Below are 23,029 nucleotides of genomic sequence, written 5' to 3' on the forward strand. Positions count from 1 at the left end.
TTTAGGACATCTTTTTATCATAAGAAAATTGTAACTAACATAAATGCTATCACTCCACATGATATAACTCAAGGACATACTAAAATATGCAGAAGCCATGACTGGGAAAACAAGGTCATTCCTTGACTCATCTTACCATGCATTGATAACATTACTTAATTCTATGTATCATATTTGATTTTTTACATAAATACCATGACAGTATTAGTAAGAATACCACAATTGTCATAATTAGCAGGAATGTGATCATATCCAATGGGCTTTCAAGAAAATTCTCCTTGCTCTATTATGATAACACTTACCTTATTTTCAGGCAAACAAATGGAAATGAATGAAAATAGTTGTAGGAAACAAAAATGAATGCACTAAACTGAAAAAAACGAAAACATAAAACCAAACAAAGAATAAGAAATCATAGTCAATGATCCTATTAACCCAATTATAATGTCATGCATGCTTTCAAATCCCATGGTACATTAATCACAGCAATCAGGACCAACATACTGAACTATGTTCAGTATTATTTTATTAGTCTACTGATGCGTACATACCACATCATCTGGTACATACAGGACCAATATATTCCAATACAGGTTCCCATGCCGATGTTTAGAATTTTAATAGAAGCATAATTTAATACTACTCAGTTAATAGGTTGTGCTTCTTTTACAATGTTACATATATCACTATCCCGAGTAGCACATGAGATAAGAGGTGACACGAATGCTATTATCAATGCTACTATTATTGGATTCCAACACTTCTGCCTTTAAGAATAGAGTTGTTACTTGTCCATAACTAACTGACGCTAGAAAACAACAGAACTAATAATAACTCTTAATAACTCGTTTATTGCTGCTCCGCTCCTACCCTAATATAAAAACAGAACTTATAATACGTTATAACTACCTAGAGAATACATACATACGGGAGAAGAACTAACTATAGTACTGTTGCGCCGAGGAATAAATTCCAATAATTCTTTTCTCCGAACTGATACTATGCATCTTATAATACGTTATCAGCCTGCTATTTGGAATTTGGAAAAAGCAGCTTCAGAATAACTCATATCTGTCCCAACCATATCCAAACCTCATTCATGTTGACCCAAGGCGGATAACCTTGATCCCTGTCAAAGCTCACAGGAGAAGGTTGGAACTTCTTGTCTAGTTGTTTTGTACACTAGCTTGTATCCTCTGTTACTTTTTATATGAGACAAGCTTGAAGTATCACCTCCCAAGTCATACTGTTCAATAATTTTCCATATCATGGTATTATGTACCTAAGTATATTCCACAGTTTTGTGGCATATTGTGGCATGTTCGTCAATGTTTTGTATTGCTTATCTTTGTAACTAACTAGAAAGTAGGTTAAATATCTTTTAAATTTTTCATGTGCCAACAAAATCTTATCAAGTGACATGCTACCTTATCGTCTAGTACATAGACGTGCGTTTCTAACTTCACTTTCATCAAGTAACATCTACCTCATGAATCTAGCCTATAAGAATGCCCAATTAAAACAGATCCAGAGCCATGTGACTTGGGCAAATTTTCCATGCAAATGACAATAAAATAAGATGAACTTCATCCCTATGCTTAAGTTGATAGCCCTACCCACAATAATCACATAGCAATTGTAGCCTCCCGTAACCACTTCATGTTTCTCTACAATGTGCATGGCCAAACCCTTTGCATATGAACCACACTGTATCTTGTAGGCTAGTCCATCTGAGACTCCACTAGAACAGAATTCCCTTTTAAGGAGATCCATAATTCCCTTCCAAGATTGAAATGGAAAAGATGCCAGACAAATGATTTTCCCTTCCCATTCTTCTAAGACTTTGGTCAAAGAGGATCTCCTCAACCTATTCAATGACTTCCAAACTTGTCTCACCACCTTCAGACGATTCAACTATTCAAGCATTGCCTTCAGAAGATCCAACTTCAGAAAATATCACAAGGCTTTATAAAAAGTGATCTAATGCAATCTTGATGTTTCAAAAGTATGTCAATCTTAAATAGTGGTATGTTTACATAGAAGAAGATGACGAGTAGACAGGACCTGTATGATGATGGAAGTACTTAAGGTTTTGATGCAGCATACCAAAGAGAGTGGTGGCAGTTCACATAGCATGGTGACAGACCCTTCCTCCATTATCTTTTATTGATACACGATTGACAAATGTAGCCATGATATAGAAGTCCAAAACTTCACGTTGAATTAACACTTAATGAATAAATACATTATGGACAACCATTTATATGCCCGATGAGAGCGAGCCTCAATACAAGCCTTTGCAACCTCAGTGATCAGATTGGGATCATTAAGAAAAGGTATCACTACTTTTAGGAATAAGACTACATATGTTCAGCAACAATATGCATATAAAAAAAAACTGAGCAGACTGAACATTCAAAAGAAAGAAGCAATACACAAAGCAAAGTAACGGCTTATTTACATGGAGAATATGCCCATTGTACTTGAAAGTAAACAAAGCATATACATGACAAAATGCAAACTGAAAATTTTGTACTTGTGCAGAGCATCAAAATTTCCATTAGTGCTTTCCGTATTAAGTTCCGATTCAATAAAAAAGTAGCAGTCATACGTGAAGAACTGCAATGCTAATGCCTGACACCTAGTGTAAAACTTGCATGATGCGCAGCTGAGAGGCATAGCATCAAAGACAGAATTCAACGAGGCTTACATAGCATGCAGAACATATATGCAGTGACAAATAGCCCACGTGCTAAGCATACAATTGCCTTTCATGTAAAGGATAACAAGTCAAATTGCATTTCATATGAATATAAGACAATCAGAATACCTGAAGATATCCCGCATCTCGCCCAGATTCAAGCTCAAAGACCAATTTAGTATCTTGCAACTTGTGCACAGTAAACTGCATTACCAAATATAGTTCAAGCAGAAACTCTTCTTCCCCACTATTTTCTCTGAGAAGTTGCACAAGCTTCACTAAACAAGGAAACCATATTTTACAGGTATACTGATTGCATATTTCTACTGCAAATGTGTATTCCCATTCAGTAAGGGTAACAGAAGAAAACAAGTTATTAAAATCCCTCGGAATTTCAGGAGCTTCAGTGATCCGTAGAATCAACGAGCGGAAAAGATGAAAAATAAGAATGCCTAAGCTGCTTTCCTCTCCTAAAATCCTGATAACAGGTGCAATTTGAAATTAAAAGATAATTCAAGAGAAGTGCAGAAAAGTCAGATATTTCAACAAGAGAGCATGTACAGACGCACCTAAGAAGATACACCATGAGGGTCAAGCGCCGGGGTTCAGCAACCTCTGGCAAAGCTCTTATAAAAATCTGCAAAAAAGATAATACTCTAATAACTGAAAGAAGAAAAAGAAGAAGATGAGTTCATGAAAAACCTAGTACCTGAAGCAATTTGTCTATACTTTTTGTCTTTGACAACCAGCAAGGTACCATTGTTGATATTAGGTCCTCCAAAACATGTTGAGAGTGACTATCATTCTTTCATACAGGTTGGACAAATAAAAATAGACTGTTAGTTTCTTCATATATTTTTGGATTAGAACATGTAAAACGTTGAGAGTGAAACTCATGATTGTAGCTTTTGTTCAAAAAGTTATCCCAAAAGTCCTATATCAGCAACTTAAGCAAGTTAAATGAACTCTTGTTTATTTGGAGAAAAATTTAGTTTGTGGAGGACATCAGTATTAAGCCAACATCACATAAAATGCCACATGTTAATAACCAATTTAAGTTCTGAACATAACCTGTGCAACACTTCTTGGAAACTACCATTATTATTCCTTATAACAGTGTAAAAGGATGTTGTCCTGATAATGAGGCTAACATCCAATCTATAGAAGTGACTACCAACCTGCTTTAATGCAGATTCACCAATCACAGCAAATATATCAATGATATGTTCTGAAATCCATCCAGAATAAACCTTTGTGATAGAAGATAGCAACAAGAATACATGGTTGCGAGTTGTGATATCATCAGTAGAACATGCAATTTCAACCAAGAGACCCATTTTGACATCACTAAACACATTATCCTGCATAAAAATATGAAATATTAGGTACATCCTGACAAGAAGCAGACAACAACATCTTATATATTGTATAATAAAATTCCCATTTCAGAAAAAGGCACTTACAGAGAGAGGAAGATTTGATAAGAGTGAATCACTAATATCCTTAAGAATCAATAACGTTGTTTGTTGAGCATGATAAACTGCACTAGTGACAGATTCAGCAACTTCAGATGATGAAACTATTTCTTTTTTACCATGATTAGCAAGATCAATAAGCCAATCATCAGAGAAGATTTTCTCTAGTAAAACAAAAAGTGGTTTTACCAAAAAAGGCCTGCAAATGTACAAGCAGTCATTTAGAAATTATGATAAGAAAAAAACTATGGATGTTATGATCAACCAAATAACTGGTTAACAGGCATTGAGAAATTTGGGCTCATAGCCACAGACCTTTCTTTTATGTCTTTCTTCTGTAACATCATATCCAGCAATGCCATAAGAACAGAAAGTCGTGATTCTTCCGTACGCAATATGTCTTGGCGAAGGGCAAAAGCATTATTACTTGGATGCTTTCTTCTCTTAATTCTTTTTGAGGATCCAACTTCATGGCCTTGGAGAAGAATCAACTCAAGGAACCTGACTATGGTAGAGCAATTAATCTGCCAAGAGAAAAGCATCAGTAAAATAAGTTGCTATAAATTATAGTAGTTAAATATAGCAACATAAACACTTCAAGACTTTATCCAATCCAAGCAAAGTGCTTCTGGAAGAGAAGATGCAAAACAAAAACTGGCCAAAACTTAATTACAAGCTTAATATAGTTATACTTTCTGAACAATCTTAGGTGCAACATTTAATAAATAAAACTGCACATTCTCAACTTACACCATGCCACTACAGAAACATAGCATAAGGTAAGAAACAGAAAAGCAAACCAGTTTGGTCCACCTTGTATTGGCCAAGACATAGGCTAGCTTTAGAGCTTTGAAGACTTGAAGCATCATGGTCCCTTCATGTCTGCATCTTAGCCACCATCTCTTGTCAGAGACAAGGTCAAGCATAAGACGGGAACAAAGAGGAGAGGAGATCAAAGAAGAAGAGTTGAGATTTTTTGTTCTTTTTCTTTTGGCTAAAGAACAGTGATTTACTTGCTGTCGTATCAACAATAATCATGCCAACCACTAGCTGAGTCAACATTGCCAAAAGCAGGTAAAGCTATCATGTTGCAAATAATTTTTAATCCAAAATAAATAACAGAAATACAAAAAGGAACACAACAATTGGATAGGCAGACTAAACAAATTATTAAGTTTGGGGAGAGAGAGAGAGAGAGACAGAGAGAGAGATTGATTGATTTTGTGTTTTTTAGTGTCAACTAAAGTAATTCAGAGTAAAGAAAAAGGAGAAGTGATCCCCCAATCTACAGTGTTCCACTGAACAAGTGCTACTTGTAATCCGATCAAGTGGTTCAGTTATTTGATCCATCACTCTCAAATCTAAAGCGATGGGAGTAGTCCTCTGGTGTTTTTAAGGTATCATTTATTAATCCTTCCCAAAGTTACTACTTTGAGTTAATAAATAACATTCCAGGTCAGGAACTGATAAGTAAAATAAACTTGGAAACAGAAAATTCATCACTACTTTCTATGTTAAAGAGGAAAAAGGAATCCGATAAAATATTGCCTTCTGCTTCTGTTCATTTTCAATTGGGAAAAAAAGATTTTACCCTGTAAATGTGCATGTCTTACTGCCAACACAAATATTCTAAGAAGACTTCATCTCATCTAGCACATTCTAACATCATAATCTAAAAGGAGGCTTCCATGATCCTGTCTGGACACCAGTACTTGCTTATCACCATGGTATACAAGAAAATTATGTCTTTGATTGAATCTTAAGAATTTTGTTTCGGTCACATGCATGTACTTGTTCTATGCTCCAAGGAAAATTATATTCCACTATGTGAACTAGAAATTGTAGCAACAGGCAAATTTTAGGAATAATATGGCAACTTGTTTGTAGTGCGATACTCATTTTTTTACTATATGAAACATGTAGAGAAATAATTTCATAATAGTGTCTTCTTCGATACTTCTTTTGCTGATTTTGAATACCACATATTACAAATAAAAGTGATCATTAATACTAATTAACTGAAAATATTATTCGCGCATGTTGGTTCTTATATTTAAACCAAAAGATTCGTCAATCAACTGAAAAGTACTTCAAGAAATATGCCACTAGAAACTGCTATTTTATTGACTCAATTACTTCACCTATATCCCAATGTCAACCAAGAAATTCTGAGATATTCAAGGCTCAGGTAATTTATGCATACCCAGTCATTAGCATTAAAATCTTTATGATTCCTTCTCTTTCTACACAGGAATAATTAGAAATGACAGGAGAATAATTCTAATAACAACATAGGAAAATATTAAAGAAAATTGGTCACACATGCAAAATGGAGCTGTAACATCAAAACGGCCATAAACACCATGATCATATAAATCAAGTTCATTAGTCCTAAAAACATGAACACTAACAATATCAACTAAATATATTAATTTTCCAAGCATTTAAGTACATCTTCATCGTGCAATAATATAATAAATACTAAATGCCAATGAACAAACACAAGAAAATAAAGAAATAAAGAACAGTGCACAAACATAATAAAAGAAAGAGCATTGCTTCACACAAAAGCTTGTCGACTTTGAGTTCAAATTCTTCACCGAACAGTCACCAAATATGAATAGGGCATATAAAGGAGTTTCTAAACTATCTCATCTTTGCACCCTCTCAACCTCACAAAGGATGGACAATTCAAATATCAATTTCTCAAGCCGAAGCCCTTTGCACTTATATATATTATATAGCACTACAAACCAGGGTCTGCCGTACCGAGCCGTACCACCCGGTACGGGCGGTACATACCGGTCCGACAGGTTGTCAGTACACGGACCGACTGTTACCGGTACGAGAGTACTGTAGCACTTGGTACACCTGGGTGTACCGCTCGGTATATCGTTACGGTACGGTATTACGAACCTTACTACAAACTACAAAGTATACAGAGACACAAATGAACATATAAAAACATATACCAACAGGAGCACACCAAAGATCTCCTATGACATACAGAGGTTGCACATGCTAAAACTTGAACATAGTTTGAATCTTTCATTCTAACAGGAAGCATCATGGATCCCCATGTCTTTCACTCAATATGAGCATCTACGAACTCCATAAGTGAAAACAAACTTTCCAAATGGTTTTCTTTCTCAAAGTTGCATGCATTTGATAATCTAATAAAACAACTATCAAGTCAATAAGATATGGCAAAGGCAACAAGGAGAACAAACATAGAAAACCAATCATATACATAACCAAGATCAAAGTTACAGGTGCATACATTTAACCTCAGAAGAGCTTCCCTAGTCGCATTTCGCACATCCCCATTGTCATTTCGGAATAAGATAACAAGGTTCCCAAAAACCTCGTCCTGAAAAGTGAAAATGCATTAGTATATCCAGGTGAACAAATCTAACTAGAGATTTCATGATTGATATGACATTGAGAATACATGGAGATTTAATAGCTTTGGATTTTTTATTCTTCAACAAGGTTTGAAATATATATATATATATATATATATATATATATATATTCCTTCTCCCACACAGGGCGATGTCGCCTCGGCGACACGACGTCGCTTTAAAAATAATAAAAATAATAATTATATATATATATATATATATATACACAGTCCAGTAATGGGCAGTCTATGTACCGGTCAATTGACGGACCGGTATGTACCGCCCGGTACGGACCGGTATGTACCGCCCGGTACGGACGGTATTATTCAAAATTATATGTCTTGCTTCAAACCATAGCAACAATAAAAATATTAGTTGAAGCAAGAGGAAACAGAATGAGACAAAAGGAAGTACAATATGTTGTCATACAAATTAAACTCTAATTACAAAGATAAGGAAAACATTTTTTATCCATTTCACTGGGGAAAAAGTTCTGGACCGACAAAAGGTTATACAAGAGTTCCAAATGCAAACCACACAAAAGCAGCTTAGCTCCTAGGAGTATCAAGTAATTGTGGATGCCACTGAAAAATGCCACGATTGCTCATTATGCTCAGATATGTTTAAATAGCATTTCTACACTGATTCTAGAAATTTAAATATAATTTAACTATATGTAATTCACAACAAGAAAAGAAACTACAGAAACAAGGAGTTCTGGCATAAAATGGAAATTGAAATTGTGAATTTGGGATGAAAACAAAAGGCAAGTACCTTACAAGTGGTGCAAAGTCTTAAAAAGTTGAAAAATATGGTGTTGCTTAACAATACAAAACCACGAAGACTATGGTAAAAGAGGCACAAAAACCATGGAAGAGTTAATAATGACAAAGATCACCAATTCAAATACATTGAAATTCACAGATATGCATTTGCCAGCTGAAGTATAACTAGGACATTACAGAATTCACCCCTGGAAAAAATTGCGGGCATTTATGCTGCTTTTGAAATATTTCAGACAGACATCTTAAAAACAGTTAAGAACGTACACAAAAATTTAAGCATGTCAACATACAAACCTTTGGCTATTGTTCAGCATAAAAAAAAGCAAAGAAACTGCTTAACCTTAAGTTACTAGATCATGACACATCAATCTTGTGTAACCACAGGTAAAGAGAACATTCGTAAGTGGTAGCATTTATAGTTCAAACCTGTAGCTCTGTCTTCAGATTGTCAAAAAAAACAGGAGTCAGCTTCCGAAGGACAGTGACACATGGTTCCAGAACAGCAGGGTCATCGGTTGAGAAACCATCCACCTGATATAAATTGACAATGTAAGAGAAAAAAATAAAAGACAAAATTCAACTAGAATTTAACCTAAATAAGAAAGTCATACAGGAAAAACCAAAAGAGTCTCAACTTACTCTTAAAGCTCTCAATACACATTCTGAAATGTCCTCGTCAAGACAAGCAGTGCTTGATAACGGAAAGCAAATCTGGGGAAAAAAAGAAGAAGTATATGATAATTAATACAAAAAAATGTGAAATGATAGGCTGAGACAGATTTCCCATCCAAGCAAGAAGTAAAGAGGAGTATTGTTACATTTCTGTTTTAGTATACACTATTAAAATCCTCCATCTCCTAATTAAAACCACAAAGAACATTTCAATCTCTGTATCATCACTGAATGAGCTGACAGAAGCAAGAAATAGATTGGACCAGGAAAGCAAAGAGCAGCAGGTTAGCATTACAAATGACAGAGAAGGTGTTGTGACATCAATGACAGATTTTACAACCAATAACTGAAAACTATTCTCTGCCAACTACGACGTACTTAAATCTCAGCATTAACAAACAGTAATGATCATAGTTAACTCTTCATGTCATTCATGGATGAATAGTGTGCAACATAAGAGTCATGAGATTCACTGGGTTTAGCGTCCATGAAGTTCAGACAATATAATACAAGTTCAAAGGAATAAATACACCCAGATGGTGCTTTCTATTCATGTATAGGACTAGAAAGCTAAATCACATACCAAAACAGAAGATAAAAGATGCATCGCTGCACAGAAACAAAAGTTATTAGATATAGTCAAGCTAGATACCTCCAAAAGCAAGCATAATACTTGAATTTCATTTTTGGATAGCTTTTGATCCATTTTATCAAGCTCTCCGTTGCACCGGGTACGCCTTTCCACAAGCTCAATTAGCAACGATTTAACTCCTTCTACATTCAGTAACAAAGTTCCCATTCCACTGAGCAATGATAAGATCTTTAGCTGGATCAATAGGATAAAGGTCATAAGCATTGTGGCTTACAACTATAAAATGGAAATTTGAAAACATTTGACCATATTCATGCTCTGCTGAATACAAAATAGCAAGGGAAACTATAAATTAGCAAGCAATCTCTTAAAACAAACCTTCCCATACAAGGAACATTTCAGTCCAGAATGCAGAATAAATAGCAGTATTCCATCCTTTGTAGGCGAATCAAATCTGGAAGAAATAATAATAAGTATAAAAATATAGAACTGGAGATCAAATATTTTAAAAGAACCATATGAAAGAAACATGGACATTGTAAGCATGAGTACCAAAATGGTGGATGTGAAATTTTTACATGTCACAGATACCAAAGCTCAAGGTTTCCAAAAAAAATATAACAAAAGAAGAGCAATATTTTAAAGATCAAAAGCAATAATTAAAACTAACCATGCAGCAGGAAATTCTGCTGCAGTCACACTATACGTAATAGACTTGTCAGCTTTCACAACAAATATAGCTGAATGGGCATCCAAAGGACACTGAAGCTTGATCAAAATCAACATCATTTAGGGATTTGCAGCAAGTGGGAAGAAATTACATCACCCATAAAAGCAGCATAAATGAAATGTAATCAAGGATCTAATTATAGTTTCATCCTCATTCGAATTGCTCTATAAGTGTGATAAATTGTATTTCTACACGAATTTACTACATTACTGCCCATATATTGCCTTTGCGCTGTGTATATGTTTGTTTTTTTAGTGTTTGTGCAAGTTCAATTATTTGTGTATCAAGTTATCCATAGCATTGTTCCAAACATTAGTCCAAGCAACACGTACCGGCTAACATCTGCAAGTCTGACCAAGCATCAATGGCAGATCATATATCTCCGCTTCATTCAGTACACTACTTTTTATTTTTCTAGTAATAGTGGGTGATAAAGGCAAGTCTACCATTCAATACCTCGGTACCATACAGGTCCAACAACCTCTTGGAACTGGTATTGTTCCAGTGTCTAAAACCTTGGCTATTAGAGTACCTATTAAAGATATGATATTTTACTCATCTATCATGTTTATGACCAAGGGAAATTGTTTGCACCGTAGTAAGGTCACTTCTATGCAACTTGCATGTAAAAGTTTCACTCATAAAATAAACTTATTTGTTTGTGTGGTGAAGGATGCATACAATAACCCACCCCAAAGCTGGAGCTGTCCTTTTCTTATACACATATGATGATAGATGTATAATCTACTGGTGCAATTTGATCTTCAGCATCTGAAGAGAAAGTGGATGAATTCATATCAACACACCTATATTACACTTTATTACCCATGATTTAAAAGCCAAAGGCATACTGCTTTTGGTTAGGTGCACTGCACTTGTTTCACTTCCTTAGGAAACAACAATTTCACCTTGATAAAAGTAGACAATGAAAATCGAACATTAAAATGGGATTTTTTGGACTCAAGAGCTTGCAATAAATAGCAAGGAGCCAAAAAAACAACAATATACCATACAGTGTGAGCGAGTACATAGCGAACCATCACACCTACTCAGCCGATATACTAGACAAAATAATAACGGAAAACTGACATTGGTCATGGTATAAAATAATTAGCACTTGCAAAATACAACACAAGGAAGCATGATATCCCCATCAGGACTGAAACTTTTATCCTTCCTCACTATGGTAGGTCAGCAAAATATCTAAAAGCAACAAAGATGAAAGTGTATTACCTATTTTGACTATTATCAGGAGCTAAGAGATTATTGCTTGAAGAACCCAACATTGATGTTAAATATGAAGGAAGAAAATCAACATCCGAGGATATCAATGTCTTCTCATTCACAAGGAATGCTAGAAAGTCTCTAAAAGTTGACGATGAGAATTGAGAGAGAATCATATCATTCCCTGCAAATAAAGTGCACTTTGTTCAATTAGCACCTAAGAATATGTTAACCTCAAGAGGTGTGAAAAAGATCCTACATACCATTTTTTAATCGAGAAACATCAAATGTACACCAAAGATTGTAGAACTGTTGGATACAATGTATGGCAGACGACCTTATATCCTACAAGAGAAATTGAGGATTCACACCTTAAGTTACTAAAGCTATATTCCAGCACTGCTGAGAAGTATATAATAATCCTACAAAGTAAAGAACAGCAATAAGAAGTCTTCAAATAAATTAAAATTCATATTCAGAAGACCAACAAAACCTTATCACAATTAGTAAGTGGAACAAGAAGTGAAGGAAATCCAAGCAAAAGCTGCAAATAATTATCTTCTTCGACATTGCGCCTCTCTGGTAGTGCACATAGGGAACATATAGTCCCACACAAATCCAGGCTCTGAACTTGAACATCGACAGAAAAGCCTACAAGCAGCAACATATTCATCAATGATGCCCAGAAATGTTCAAATTGTAAAGGAAGAGACGGCAATTATGAGACAAAAAAGGAAAACATACAAGTGAATCAACAAAGTAAAGAAAGAAACAAAGAACCACAGTGTCATATATCCAAACAGTAATGCACAATTCAAATCTAAGTTTAGTAAGGTGCAGCATCCTTTGAGCACTATGTTCACCAGGCATCGAGGATGCCAATGGATAAGCTAGAAACATGATCTCTCGTTTCTAAACTAACAGGTTTTGGTGCCTACGATCAAATAGAAGGATAGCAATAACATTGACCAAGAATCCGATGCAATAAGTTGAACAGTCAGCACAAAAGGCCTATGATTTTCATATCTCCTCTTACCAGTCAACATAAAAGATCATTCCTTATCTATGAAGCACATTTTGTGACATTGTTTTAGCCTAACTTGAAAACCTACTCAAAAGGCGAACTTCAAAGTTGAAATAATATTAGATGTTCATAATTAACAGTTGTCAAAAACATAGTTCAGACCAAGGATTTTAATTTCGAATAATACTGTCCGTACCAGGAGGTACATACCGATCCACCAACAGACCGATACACGGACCACCCACTACCAGGCGATGTCAGCCTGGCTGCGGCCTAACTACAGTAAGGGAAGAAGAAGTGTCTAGGGAGAAGAGGGAGAAGGCACTCGAAGAAGAGGGAGAATCAAGAGAACCTCGATGCTTTCCAATCCGACGTCGCCCTCCCTCGACAATCCCGATCCAGAAGGTAACAGAGAGGCAGCAGCTCGGCTTCTTCTTCGCTGAAGGCCGGAGGCGTCTGCGGCCTTTGACACCTTTGCCGAACGCTGCAAATGAGGAGAAGACTGGTCTTCTCCTCATCTGACGCGACGAAGAGAAGAAAAGGAGGCGACGTTGCCGAGGGAGTGTACGCCTCCTTTTTTTATATTATATTATATATATACGTACCAAGCGGTATACCCTAGCATACCGCTTAGTACACATGTACTGTACCGTACTGAGCAAAGCTCAAAACACCAGTACGATACAAAATTACGAACCTTGGTTCAGACATTGAATCACACATCAAAATTTAGACTTCAAAACTATACATTTTTCAAACACACCATTACTTCATAAAATATAACTCTTATGACATAAAATTCTTCACCCTTCCCCGACTGCTCTATGTAAAATGCAACTATAAAGCCTGATTGCAGCATAAATCATTCTTTTAACTTGAGATACTATATCATTTAAAATTGCAATTGGCTAAAGAATGACATTTAAAATCAAGGTCCAACAAAAATAACAACTGTAAATCATTATCTGCATGTGAGAATCTTTCCTACCTATTGGTTTCATCAAGGGCTCACACAAGATGTGAGAATCTTTCCTACCTAGCAAGCAATCCTTTATCGTCCTTTTATATATTTCTAATAGAGAAACATGTTGTTCTTTGAGGTTCTCCACATTTTATAAATAACTTGAACTGAGTCAACCCCACTAGTGATGTATCACAAAGCCTTTTCTAGGATAAGTTAAAAATGAATTCCATATACTTTAGAGTAGATGCTACCTTCAATATATCAGAGTGTAACTATTTCTCGCTTCATCATTTTACAATTTGGAGTAAAATCCAATTTCCATTTCAACAGTTTTATCTAGGACACAAATTTACGTTATGTTATTCCAAAATTTTGGATGTTGATCCATAAAGCATGCTCAGCCTTAAGAAACATAAATTTTGCATCTTAATTGTGGGCACAAAACAATTAGAAGAGTACATTGTAAAAATTGACCCAAGAAATACAGAAACTGACTCATTAAAATGATATAATTAGCCATTCTGACTAAAGAAAAATAGTTTATTAATTGAATTTTAATGAGAACTACATTTTCTTCTTATGCTTCTTTTGTTTTCCATATCTGCTTCCAAGTTGTTCAACACATTATTGATATAATTAAATTAGCTTGGTAATTATTTGTTTAATGTTCTCTGAGACTCTTACAAAATTTACATCCATATAGGTCTAAAAAAACTCAAATTTGTCTCTGTTGTATAACTGTTTAATATTTGTGTCTTTTCTAACAAATATGAAAGCAGACTTTAGCATCCATCTAAAACGTGCATTCAAGCTATTAAAAGTGGAATGGATATTATTTTCCGTTATCCAATCTATTTTTACCCCTAACTTATCAAGTAAGCCTGCACAATGCCATATCATGTGCAGAAGAAATTTATTAGTGAACTCAACTCAGAAGATATCTATTGGTGAACCCAACTCAGAAGAAATCTATTAGTGAACTCAACGCAGAAGAAATCTATTAGGGAACCCAACCCAGAAGAAATCTATTGGTGAACTCATGAGCACACAAGCTTGTCTAATGTTTTTCAGGTGTCAACATCATCAAAAGTTGTTGTATGTGACTATGTTATACAAGTTGGCACAAAAAAGAGCCTTCAACGGATATATTCCAATGGTTCCAGAATCATTCAGAGTATATCAAGCTATTGGAAGTTTTTCATTTCATTAGCAATAATCCGTCTTATCAGTAGAAATGTAAAGCAAGATAAAAGATTAGCTGAATCCAACAAAGTGAACTGATACCAAAAGCGGAGAAAAAAAAATTAGAAAAAGGGAATGATTTTGAACATTTGCACCATTTTTTTTTCTTTTGGTTGGTGGTGCCACAATGGACTATTTGATATTAGGCTAGCAAAGAACAGTTAAAAAAATTTATCAAGATAGCATGTTAGCTCCATCCATTCATTGCACAATAACCAACTGACTAAATAAAGAGAAGACTAGCATCAGAAACCTTCTTCTGTGAAATATTTCGATAGAAACTCAAAAGGAGATCTGCAGCAATTCATCACCAGAAACTGAATATGACTCCTGAAGAGTTTCCTGGAAGGTGATGTAGTAAAGAAGAGATACAGCTCATCAAGAATATTAAAATTCTCAGCAAAATCTTCCTGTATTGAAAGAAATTATTATGTATTAAGGGCTTGTACATGATCAAGAAAAACAAACTTTAAAACATAAACTGACCACAACTTAAGTTTGGTTCATACTGAACTATAGAACAAAGTTGTTCGCATAAGTCACTAACCAATTTATTATGCTTAGCTGCTTCATTGTATGATTTCAGTATTGTCCAGAAAACACAAATTAGAATATTACAATTCAGTGCTTCAACATCAGCACTAGACAGCTGCTTAACTAATTCCAAACAAGATTTTCCAAATTTGTCCACATTGAACTGCAACAGATAAAACTGGATTACGAAGAAACATTCTCAAAATAAAAGTACTTGCGGAAAAAAAATAAAAAACACTCTAAGGGCATACCTCTTCGGCAGGAACCAAACCTCCTTGCAGCTCCATTTCATGCCACTCATTCTTGAAAGCTAAAAAGCAAGCCTGATATATCTTCAGTGGGCTGCCAAACTCTAGGTATGGAGCATACCCAAGGCAAATTGTTAATCAAGAACTATCAAAAGAAAACATTGTGCTGCTAGTAAGCTCTTAAATTTATAGTAATGACAATCAGAGAACAGTGGTTATTCAGTCAGCAAATTCAATACCTATTACAACAAATAGAACATGACTATAGCTTTGAGTCTTGTTAAGCCCAAATTTAGCCAAATTTGTGCAAGGCCCAATCATTTAATACAGTTCTGCAACTACTCGTGATCTTTTTTTACGGTGTGAACATGTAGATTTGTCATGTCAACAAGATCAACTAAGGTGCTGGAGAAAATTACTGGAGGAATGACATTTATCTAAGAAGTACAAACAGTTGTGGTCAGTAAGCATTTATCATTTTATAGATCAGTCCATTTTTATCATTAACAAGCAAGTCTTAAAATTACAAGCATCCTTAAAAGACTGTTGGAGTCAAACACATTTTTTTAGTACAATATTTTTCTCTTTTAACAGATCAGTCCCTCATTTTTATTGTTAGAACACATCCAGAATTTCAAATATATTCTTATAGTAACATCATTGAACTAAATTATATATTACTTTTGGTAGGTCAGACAAAGTAATTTATAGCTTAATCCCTACTCTCAACATATATAAAACATTTTCTATTCTTCATCGATTTAGATATTAGTACATTGCTTTTTGTTACTCACACTCGGGTCCTGCTGTAACTTCTTAAACAACTTTTTATCATATCAATAATAATCATGCTTTTCTTTTGGTGATTTAGAGTATATTATTTTACTAATTAGAAGTTTATAAACCCTCTAATTTATATATAAGCATTTAGTATACAAGTTCTTTAATTTTTGTAATATTTTGATTGTCAATTCATACAGCCAAATAACAGTCATCCCGGGTGATAAAGCATCATCCCAGGTCTATAAAGAATGCTTACAAATTAGTTCCCCCTTGCTTCATTGTTTTAAATATTTTCACTAGTGTCTTCCTTTTGTTAGTTAAGGTGGAATAGTTACAACCACTACTTTTATTATTTGAACAAAGAGCTTCATTTGTAATAACCACTAAGTCATTTGAAATTATGATGGTCTGCAATTACCAACCTTGGATGCACAAATCCTCAGTTTTTACTATTAGCATATAGTCTCGTAATACCGGTTCCTTTTTATCTTTTTCATGAACAAAGTTAGGAAACATCAAGTCTAGTTCACCATAAATTTTAGTAAACAAATTTGTTTTCCAAATTTCAGAAATAAATTATGCTTGCTGCTCACAATAATTTTTTTAGTATTTGGTTAAAAGCGAAAAAAGGTTGACCAAGTGCGCAAAGCTCCCACCATTGGTTAAGATTGGAAAGTGCCAATGTATAGTCTTACCTATGCAAGCAAAAAGGTTGTTTATGTGACTCAAGACCTAATGATCTAAACCGCAAAGAAACAAACTAGACCCAGTCTGCCTGGTCTAAGCTTGCATCTAAATCCTATGAACAATGTGTTGACTTGTTCGTCAATTTCATTTTTTTTTCCAAACATAAATATCTTAACTAATATCCAATGGGTCATTAACATAGGTCCCGTCATTTTTATATTTAGACTAGACACATTTCATCTCAAGCTAATCGACTAATTAAAAATTACTTTAATTTTTTAACTAGTTAATAAAATATTTATGTTTATATAAAAATATATACATATATCTGCTGATCTACCTTTTTATATTAATTTGCATATTTCATGCACAAAGAAACAAGTACAGAAGTCCTAGTAAAGGTACTCAAAAGCTACAAACAAGATAAATGATCATGATTCAGTATAACGACAAAGATAACAACCATAAAGTGCTTATAAATATAATACTGCACAGTGCTAGCATATATGAAAATATGGTACTTTCTATAATGACAAACAAATAGAGGTCAGTAAATCTTCTGCAACTTCATTATTATTTCTAGAAGGATATAGATTCCTTCCGAACATCGGAGTGTTATAGGTATAAAAGGGAAGGTAAAACTTGAAAAGATAATTATTTACTAAAATTAAAAAAATTGCAGCAAATATTGAACATAGATACCTGCATTTATGATCATCAGTGCCTGGAATATGATGAAGAAAAACAAAGTCTTAGACTGTTTACTGTAGCTGCTGCACTCGATCAACCACTGAATATTCTCTTGAGGGTTTGCAACAAATGTTTCAGCCAAAGCTTTAATAGTTCTTGAATTAATAGAAGCAGCATGATCAAAATGAGGATTCTGCATCAAGTTCATGTGCCCCCAAATTTAGGAAACCTATACTAATGTGAGAATCCTATAAGAATTTATAACTTATAAGAAACACACAAAGTCACACCCAAGTATGGTTCATGCTTATTTAGTCATTACTTTCTAGTTTATGCAACATAAGTATATAACTAGATGCCATCACATTTCAAGATGTTCTGAACTACCTTGCATCATCACCAATAAGATGCAGCTAATCATAAAAGCCAACAGGTAGAGTTCTCAATTCAACCTAACAGATATTGGATAAGTGCATGAACAATCACTTCAAGAAACTCACATTGTTATACAATTTGAAGCATAAAAATAATTTTTACTTTGCACTCCTTGGCAATCTATCTGAGTGCCCTATACCATTTTCTAAGTTTGAAATATTCAAGTTGCAATCAACAATAGTTGTCCTAGCCTTCGTTTAATGTCTAATCTTTCTTCAGATATCTAGATCAACCATTTATTAATTAATTGGAACAATCCCATAGCCAGAACACATGAATGATGGGACTTCATCCTACATGTATGCACCATAACTTGGCCAGAATCAATTGAAATACGTAAGAGAAACACCAAACTTTTTCTTGACTGAGTCCATTGCAAATTGTAGTGAGGGCCAATTTAAATTGCAGCATGGATTTATAAGAAACCTTCCAATTTTTAAGACTTATGTCTTCAGAGAACTATGAAAAAAAAAACTAGCATGAGCCAACAAAATCACAAAATTGGGAAGAACACTATAACAAACATAAGTAACACAAAAATAATTATGAGGCACCCCAAGGCCCTCGATGTTGCTCAGAAAATGCATGTCAGAGTCCTGCTTATTCAACAAAACAAGTAGGAAATCATATTAAATGAGGCTCCTTCATTAGTGAGGCATTGAAAAGGTCAGATGCATGCAAGCATAACCAGTATGAGGTGCTAATTATGTATTTGGCAGCACAATGCCAGGCAGCAAAGAACCAACCTCATTCATTGCATGAAGAACACCTTAAGTTAACAATTATAAAATGTCTTTTATTAAGCAAAACTAGGTAATTAATGTCAAAAAAAACAATTACCAACAATTATCACCTCCCACTTCAGTCAACTATTATTTGTTTCCTTCTTCACTCATAAAACTTAAAACTCCAGGAAAAATGCTTTAACATCCAAGAACTAATCAAAAAAGTCTACTTAATCTTAAAGCTAATCCAGTTGACCCTTCTATGTGGATCATGCCAACCATAGTACAATCATAGATGATATCGAAGTACTACTCAAGTTAATAAATGGCAATGATTTAAAAAGCGCTAAGCGCCAAAAGGCGCCAAGGTCCAAAAACGCCCGAGGCGCTAGGCGCTTGCCCGAGCGAAGCGAGACGCTAAAATATTAAAATATATAATATAATTATTTACAGTATTAAAATCAAAATAATATATCAATAATCTAATAAATACAAATGCATTTGTGCAGGTTCACAGACACTTCACATACTCATTTACCATTACACTATTGCATAATACCTTTTAGATTAGCTTCAATAACGGTGGTAAACATCTGATACTCCTATTATTAACTTTCTAGCATTTGAATTTCAACAAAGGAATATCAGTATAACCTAATCCATTAAGTAACCAGCAAATTAGTCCATTTTCCATCAAGAAGAAACAATTACTAATTTACTATTATGTCGCTTAATAGAGCTGTTGTGCAGCTGAAAGAAACCAACTTTTGGCAAATTAGAAGCCACGGGCTGGTAGCCTGATCTGTCCTTCAATTCTGCTCCAATTTATTTTTCAGCTTTCTCTAAGACATCTATCTTTTTCTGTGATAGTAAATTTGATTCTTTACTGTCATGTCATTACTCAAAAAACAATAAGGAATAATCAGGTCTGACATATTTAGTCAACTATATGCAACTTTTTTTGTTTCTATCCAGAACTTTACTAATCACACATTCACATTATCAACATTTTCAATTAAACAATGTTTTAATTGTGATACAGTACAGAAGTAAGCAAACACACTGAGCACAGATGCACGAAACAAGATACCCTTGCATATCATTACATGATGAAGTACAAAGTGTAATTATCAAATAACAAAGAAACAAAACATGTCAGCCTAATGCATTTTTAATACCTTCATTTGATCAAATTTTACTGAATTGTGTGCAGTAGAAATTTCAGCATAAAACGACCACTTTACTTTATTAACTAGTTCCAAAGTTTTCAAGTTGACCCTCCATGTCTGCAGAATACAAGAGAAGGAAATCAACCTGTATATTTCAAAAGAAAATTGACAAACAACAAGTAAAAACAATGAGAAAATTTTACACAGTGAAAAAACCTTTGGAAGAACAAGGAGCAAAGGGAAAATCATTTTAGCAACTTCTATAGAGTAATCCAAGTGTTGCGACTGAAACTCCAGAACCATGCGTTCAAGACATGACACAGCAATATCAGAAGCTAGAGATGTTTGGGATATATCTGCAGAGAAATAAAATGAAATGCATTTTAGGAAGTGAATAACTAGAAGCACAATGCAACAAGTTATTTAACCAGCAAAGAAAGAGAACTATGTCATGGATTGCAAAACATACATGAAGTTCTATACCTAACAAAACTGCCCATAGCAAAGAGAATACTGCATCTAAGAACAAAAGCAACTAGGAAATGTCATTATCACTCAATATGGCCAAGTAAATTAAGATATGCAAAACAGTGCAGGGAATGTTCGGTCCAAAATAGCACTTCCAGTCTAGACTTGCATAAGACTAGATTCCAGATCATTTGTCATTTTACTTGATTTCTTGGTATGTGTGGCATCATTTTATTGTGATTGATTCTAGGGTATCATGGTGCACTTCTATTAGTCGTATTAATTTATTAATGTCATGTAATTCGTGGAGAATTTATGATGGCTACAGAAGGCATTAGGATTTGTAGTTTGAGAATTCAAAAGCCTCTTCACAATTTTAAAAATTAGCTCACATTAAAAAAAATTAAAAAGAAATCAAGAAAACTTTCATAATAAGAAATAATATACAAGATACAATTCCTTGCACGAAAGACTGTGATCCACAACAAAATGTACTCACTTTTATTGAATATGCTGGTGCATCTGGAAAGTACATGATCATAAGCTTTGAGGAGACAAGGCGGACTTGCAATTCTGGCCAGTCCATCTATAGACAAAGCTGCTCTTACAACACTTAAATCTTCATCATGTAGCGCACGCACTATTGCATCTTGTACGTTCATAAGTTTCTGCAGTATGGTTAAAACAAAAAAGTAAAAAAGAACTGGATAAAGACCCTGCCAAGCTAATTCAGTGGAACTAAAATAATGGTTAGAAAATTTTAAAAACAAAAAAGCAATCGCAAAAGCAAATACTTGGTATCACTACAACCAAGGGAAACCACCTTAGGATCAGCAGCTATAGTTTTCAGAATTCCAGATGCAGCTATATTTGACAAAGTGGCTTGACGAACCACAGCCTGGACAGTGTACAAATAGTTAAGCATCCTCAATAAACTCTAGAATAAGATACCATCAGTCCACTAAACAAAAGACTTAGTAAAACACAAAATCTGTACAAAATCTAAGACTTGAAGCAATAACAAACGACTACAACTGAAAACTTAAATGAACAGATGCATACTACTGGTATCACATAATATTATACCTTGGGATGTTCCAGCAAAAACCATAATTTTGAATCAGAGATCTCTGATGGCATGTCCAATGCTCCATCAAACATCAGACAGAACCTTTGCACAATGTTTTCTTCATCCTTTAGGTTCATTCTAGAGTTCTGAAAAAATTAATACAGAAATCTTATACCATTGGGAGAAGAAACCACTGGATGAAGCAGAAGAAAGAAATGCAACCCATAAGACGAATCCACAGACCTCAAGAAATTTCCGAATTGCTCCACGCAGTTCACATGGATAATGCTTGTTGAGCACATTAAGAATTTTCTTTCCCCAGTTACCTGAGGCAAAGGCAAAATTAGCACAAACAGGTCCACAGCATTAACAAAAACACATGTTGCCAAGCAAAATGACCTAAATATTCTGAATGTGATCTACTCAAAATAGCCAGAATGTCACGGAATCTATGAGTTCATACAAATTATTTGCTCCAATTGCCTGCTTCCTATCAATATACATCCACAACTTGCAAAAAAATTCATACCTGCTTCATGTGGATCTGAGGTATCCATCCTTTGTGACAACTTCATGCAACTTGCTAGCACCTTAGACACAATAATTTCAACAAGATCCTTTGATGGAAGAGCCTCAATCATAACAAGCAGAGTATCAAGCAAGGAATCCTCGGACCTACTGGAGAAAACCAGAAAAACAATTTTCTAGACTTATAATCATAAAGAAGGATCAAGGAAACTAAATGTTGTATAAATATATATATATATATATATATATATATATATATATGCACCTGTGCTCAACCAATGACTCCATGTAAAGTTGAAAAAAACCCCAAATATTGAACTCATTATACAAGCCAGAAAGTACTCCAGGAAAGTCCCTTCGAAGAACAGCAATCAATCAGTAAAGAATCAGCATAAAGGAGTAAAAAATTTGAAAGCATTCTTCTAGTGACTGTATTCGTAAAAGAAACATGTCATGCATGAGATAAAGAAAAGGCTTACAAAAAAAAAATCCTTTAATACCTTATTTCCCATAAAATCATCACAGTTTTCTTTGGTAGCATCTGTTTGGACTGTGACTGAATGAAATAGAACCAAGCAAACACATTAGTTTTAAGCATCAAGCATGAGATAAAGTAAACTGCAGTACAGGTACAAAACATGAGAATGAAGAACAAAATGATACTAACATTGTACAATGCAAAACAAAGGAAAGAAATAGAACAGTAATCATACCCTAAAGTAACTAAATCATAGATCTTAAAGAGTAGAATGAGCCATATTTTCAAGTTAAAATTCAGTTAGTCATATTTGTGATCACCTAAGGACACTAAGATATGTTATTTGCTTAACACATCAGACACAACGCAGACTACCATGGCCGAGATACACCTCAGAATCAA

At 34.4% G+C, this 23,029-nt stretch overlaps 1 protein-coding gene across 2 annotated transcripts in view; it reads right to left on the reverse strand.

Annotated features, from left to right (window-relative positions):
* LOC135596919 (uncharacterized protein At3g06530-like) overlaps positions 1-23,029 on the reverse strand; it is a 33,837-nt gene that overhangs the window by 4,860 nt on the left and 5,948 nt on the right. The window contains exons 7-33 of one of the 2 annotated variants that reach the window (XM_065089187.1): positions 22,650-22,705; positions 22,415-22,504; positions 22,151-22,299; positions 21,865-21,947; positions 21,639-21,767; positions 21,376-21,450; positions 21,052-21,220; positions 20,301-20,440; positions 20,094-20,201; positions 17,768-17,948; positions 15,599-15,699; positions 15,361-15,510; positions 15,067-15,223; positions 12,077-12,234; positions 11,847-11,928; positions 11,593-11,767; positions 10,008-10,083; positions 9,690-9,863; positions 9,005-9,076; positions 8,792-8,896; positions 7,457-7,546; positions 4,492-4,700; positions 4,165-4,375; positions 3,880-4,062; positions 3,411-3,506; positions 3,271-3,338; positions 2,831-3,179 (exon numbers count right to left, since the gene is read on the reverse strand). In XM_065089187.1, coding sequence (XP_064945259.1) covers positions 2,831-3,179; positions 3,271-3,338; positions 3,411-3,506; positions 3,880-4,062; positions 4,165-4,375; positions 4,492-4,700; positions 7,457-7,546; positions 8,792-8,896; positions 9,005-9,076; positions 9,690-9,863; positions 10,008-10,083; positions 11,593-11,767; positions 11,847-11,928; positions 12,077-12,234; positions 15,067-15,223; positions 15,361-15,510; positions 15,599-15,699; positions 17,768-17,948; positions 20,094-20,201; positions 20,301-20,440; positions 21,052-21,220; positions 21,376-21,450; positions 21,639-21,767; positions 21,865-21,947; positions 22,151-22,299; positions 22,415-22,504; positions 22,650-22,705 — 3,636 coding nt within the window. The remainder of the gene's footprint in view (positions 1-2,830; positions 3,180-3,270; positions 3,339-3,410; positions 3,507-3,879; positions 4,063-4,164; positions 4,376-4,491; positions 4,701-7,456; positions 7,547-8,791; positions 8,897-9,004; positions 9,077-9,689; positions 9,864-10,007; positions 10,084-11,592; positions 11,768-11,846; positions 11,929-12,076; positions 12,235-15,066; positions 15,224-15,360; positions 15,511-15,598; positions 15,700-17,767; positions 17,949-20,093; positions 20,202-20,300; positions 20,441-21,051; positions 21,221-21,375; positions 21,451-21,638; positions 21,768-21,864; positions 21,948-22,150; positions 22,300-22,414; positions 22,505-22,649; positions 22,706-23,029) is intronic. The other variant, XM_065089188.1, reaches the window with a different exon arrangement.

The sequence above is a fragment of the Musa acuminata genome, chromosome BXJ1-11 (genome assembly GCF_036884655.1).
Source record: "Musa acuminata AAA Group cultivar baxijiao chromosome BXJ1-11, Cavendish_Baxijiao_AAA, whole genome shotgun sequence".
Classification (NCBI taxonomy): Eukaryota; Viridiplantae; Streptophyta; class Magnoliopsida; order Zingiberales; family Musaceae; genus Musa; species Musa acuminata.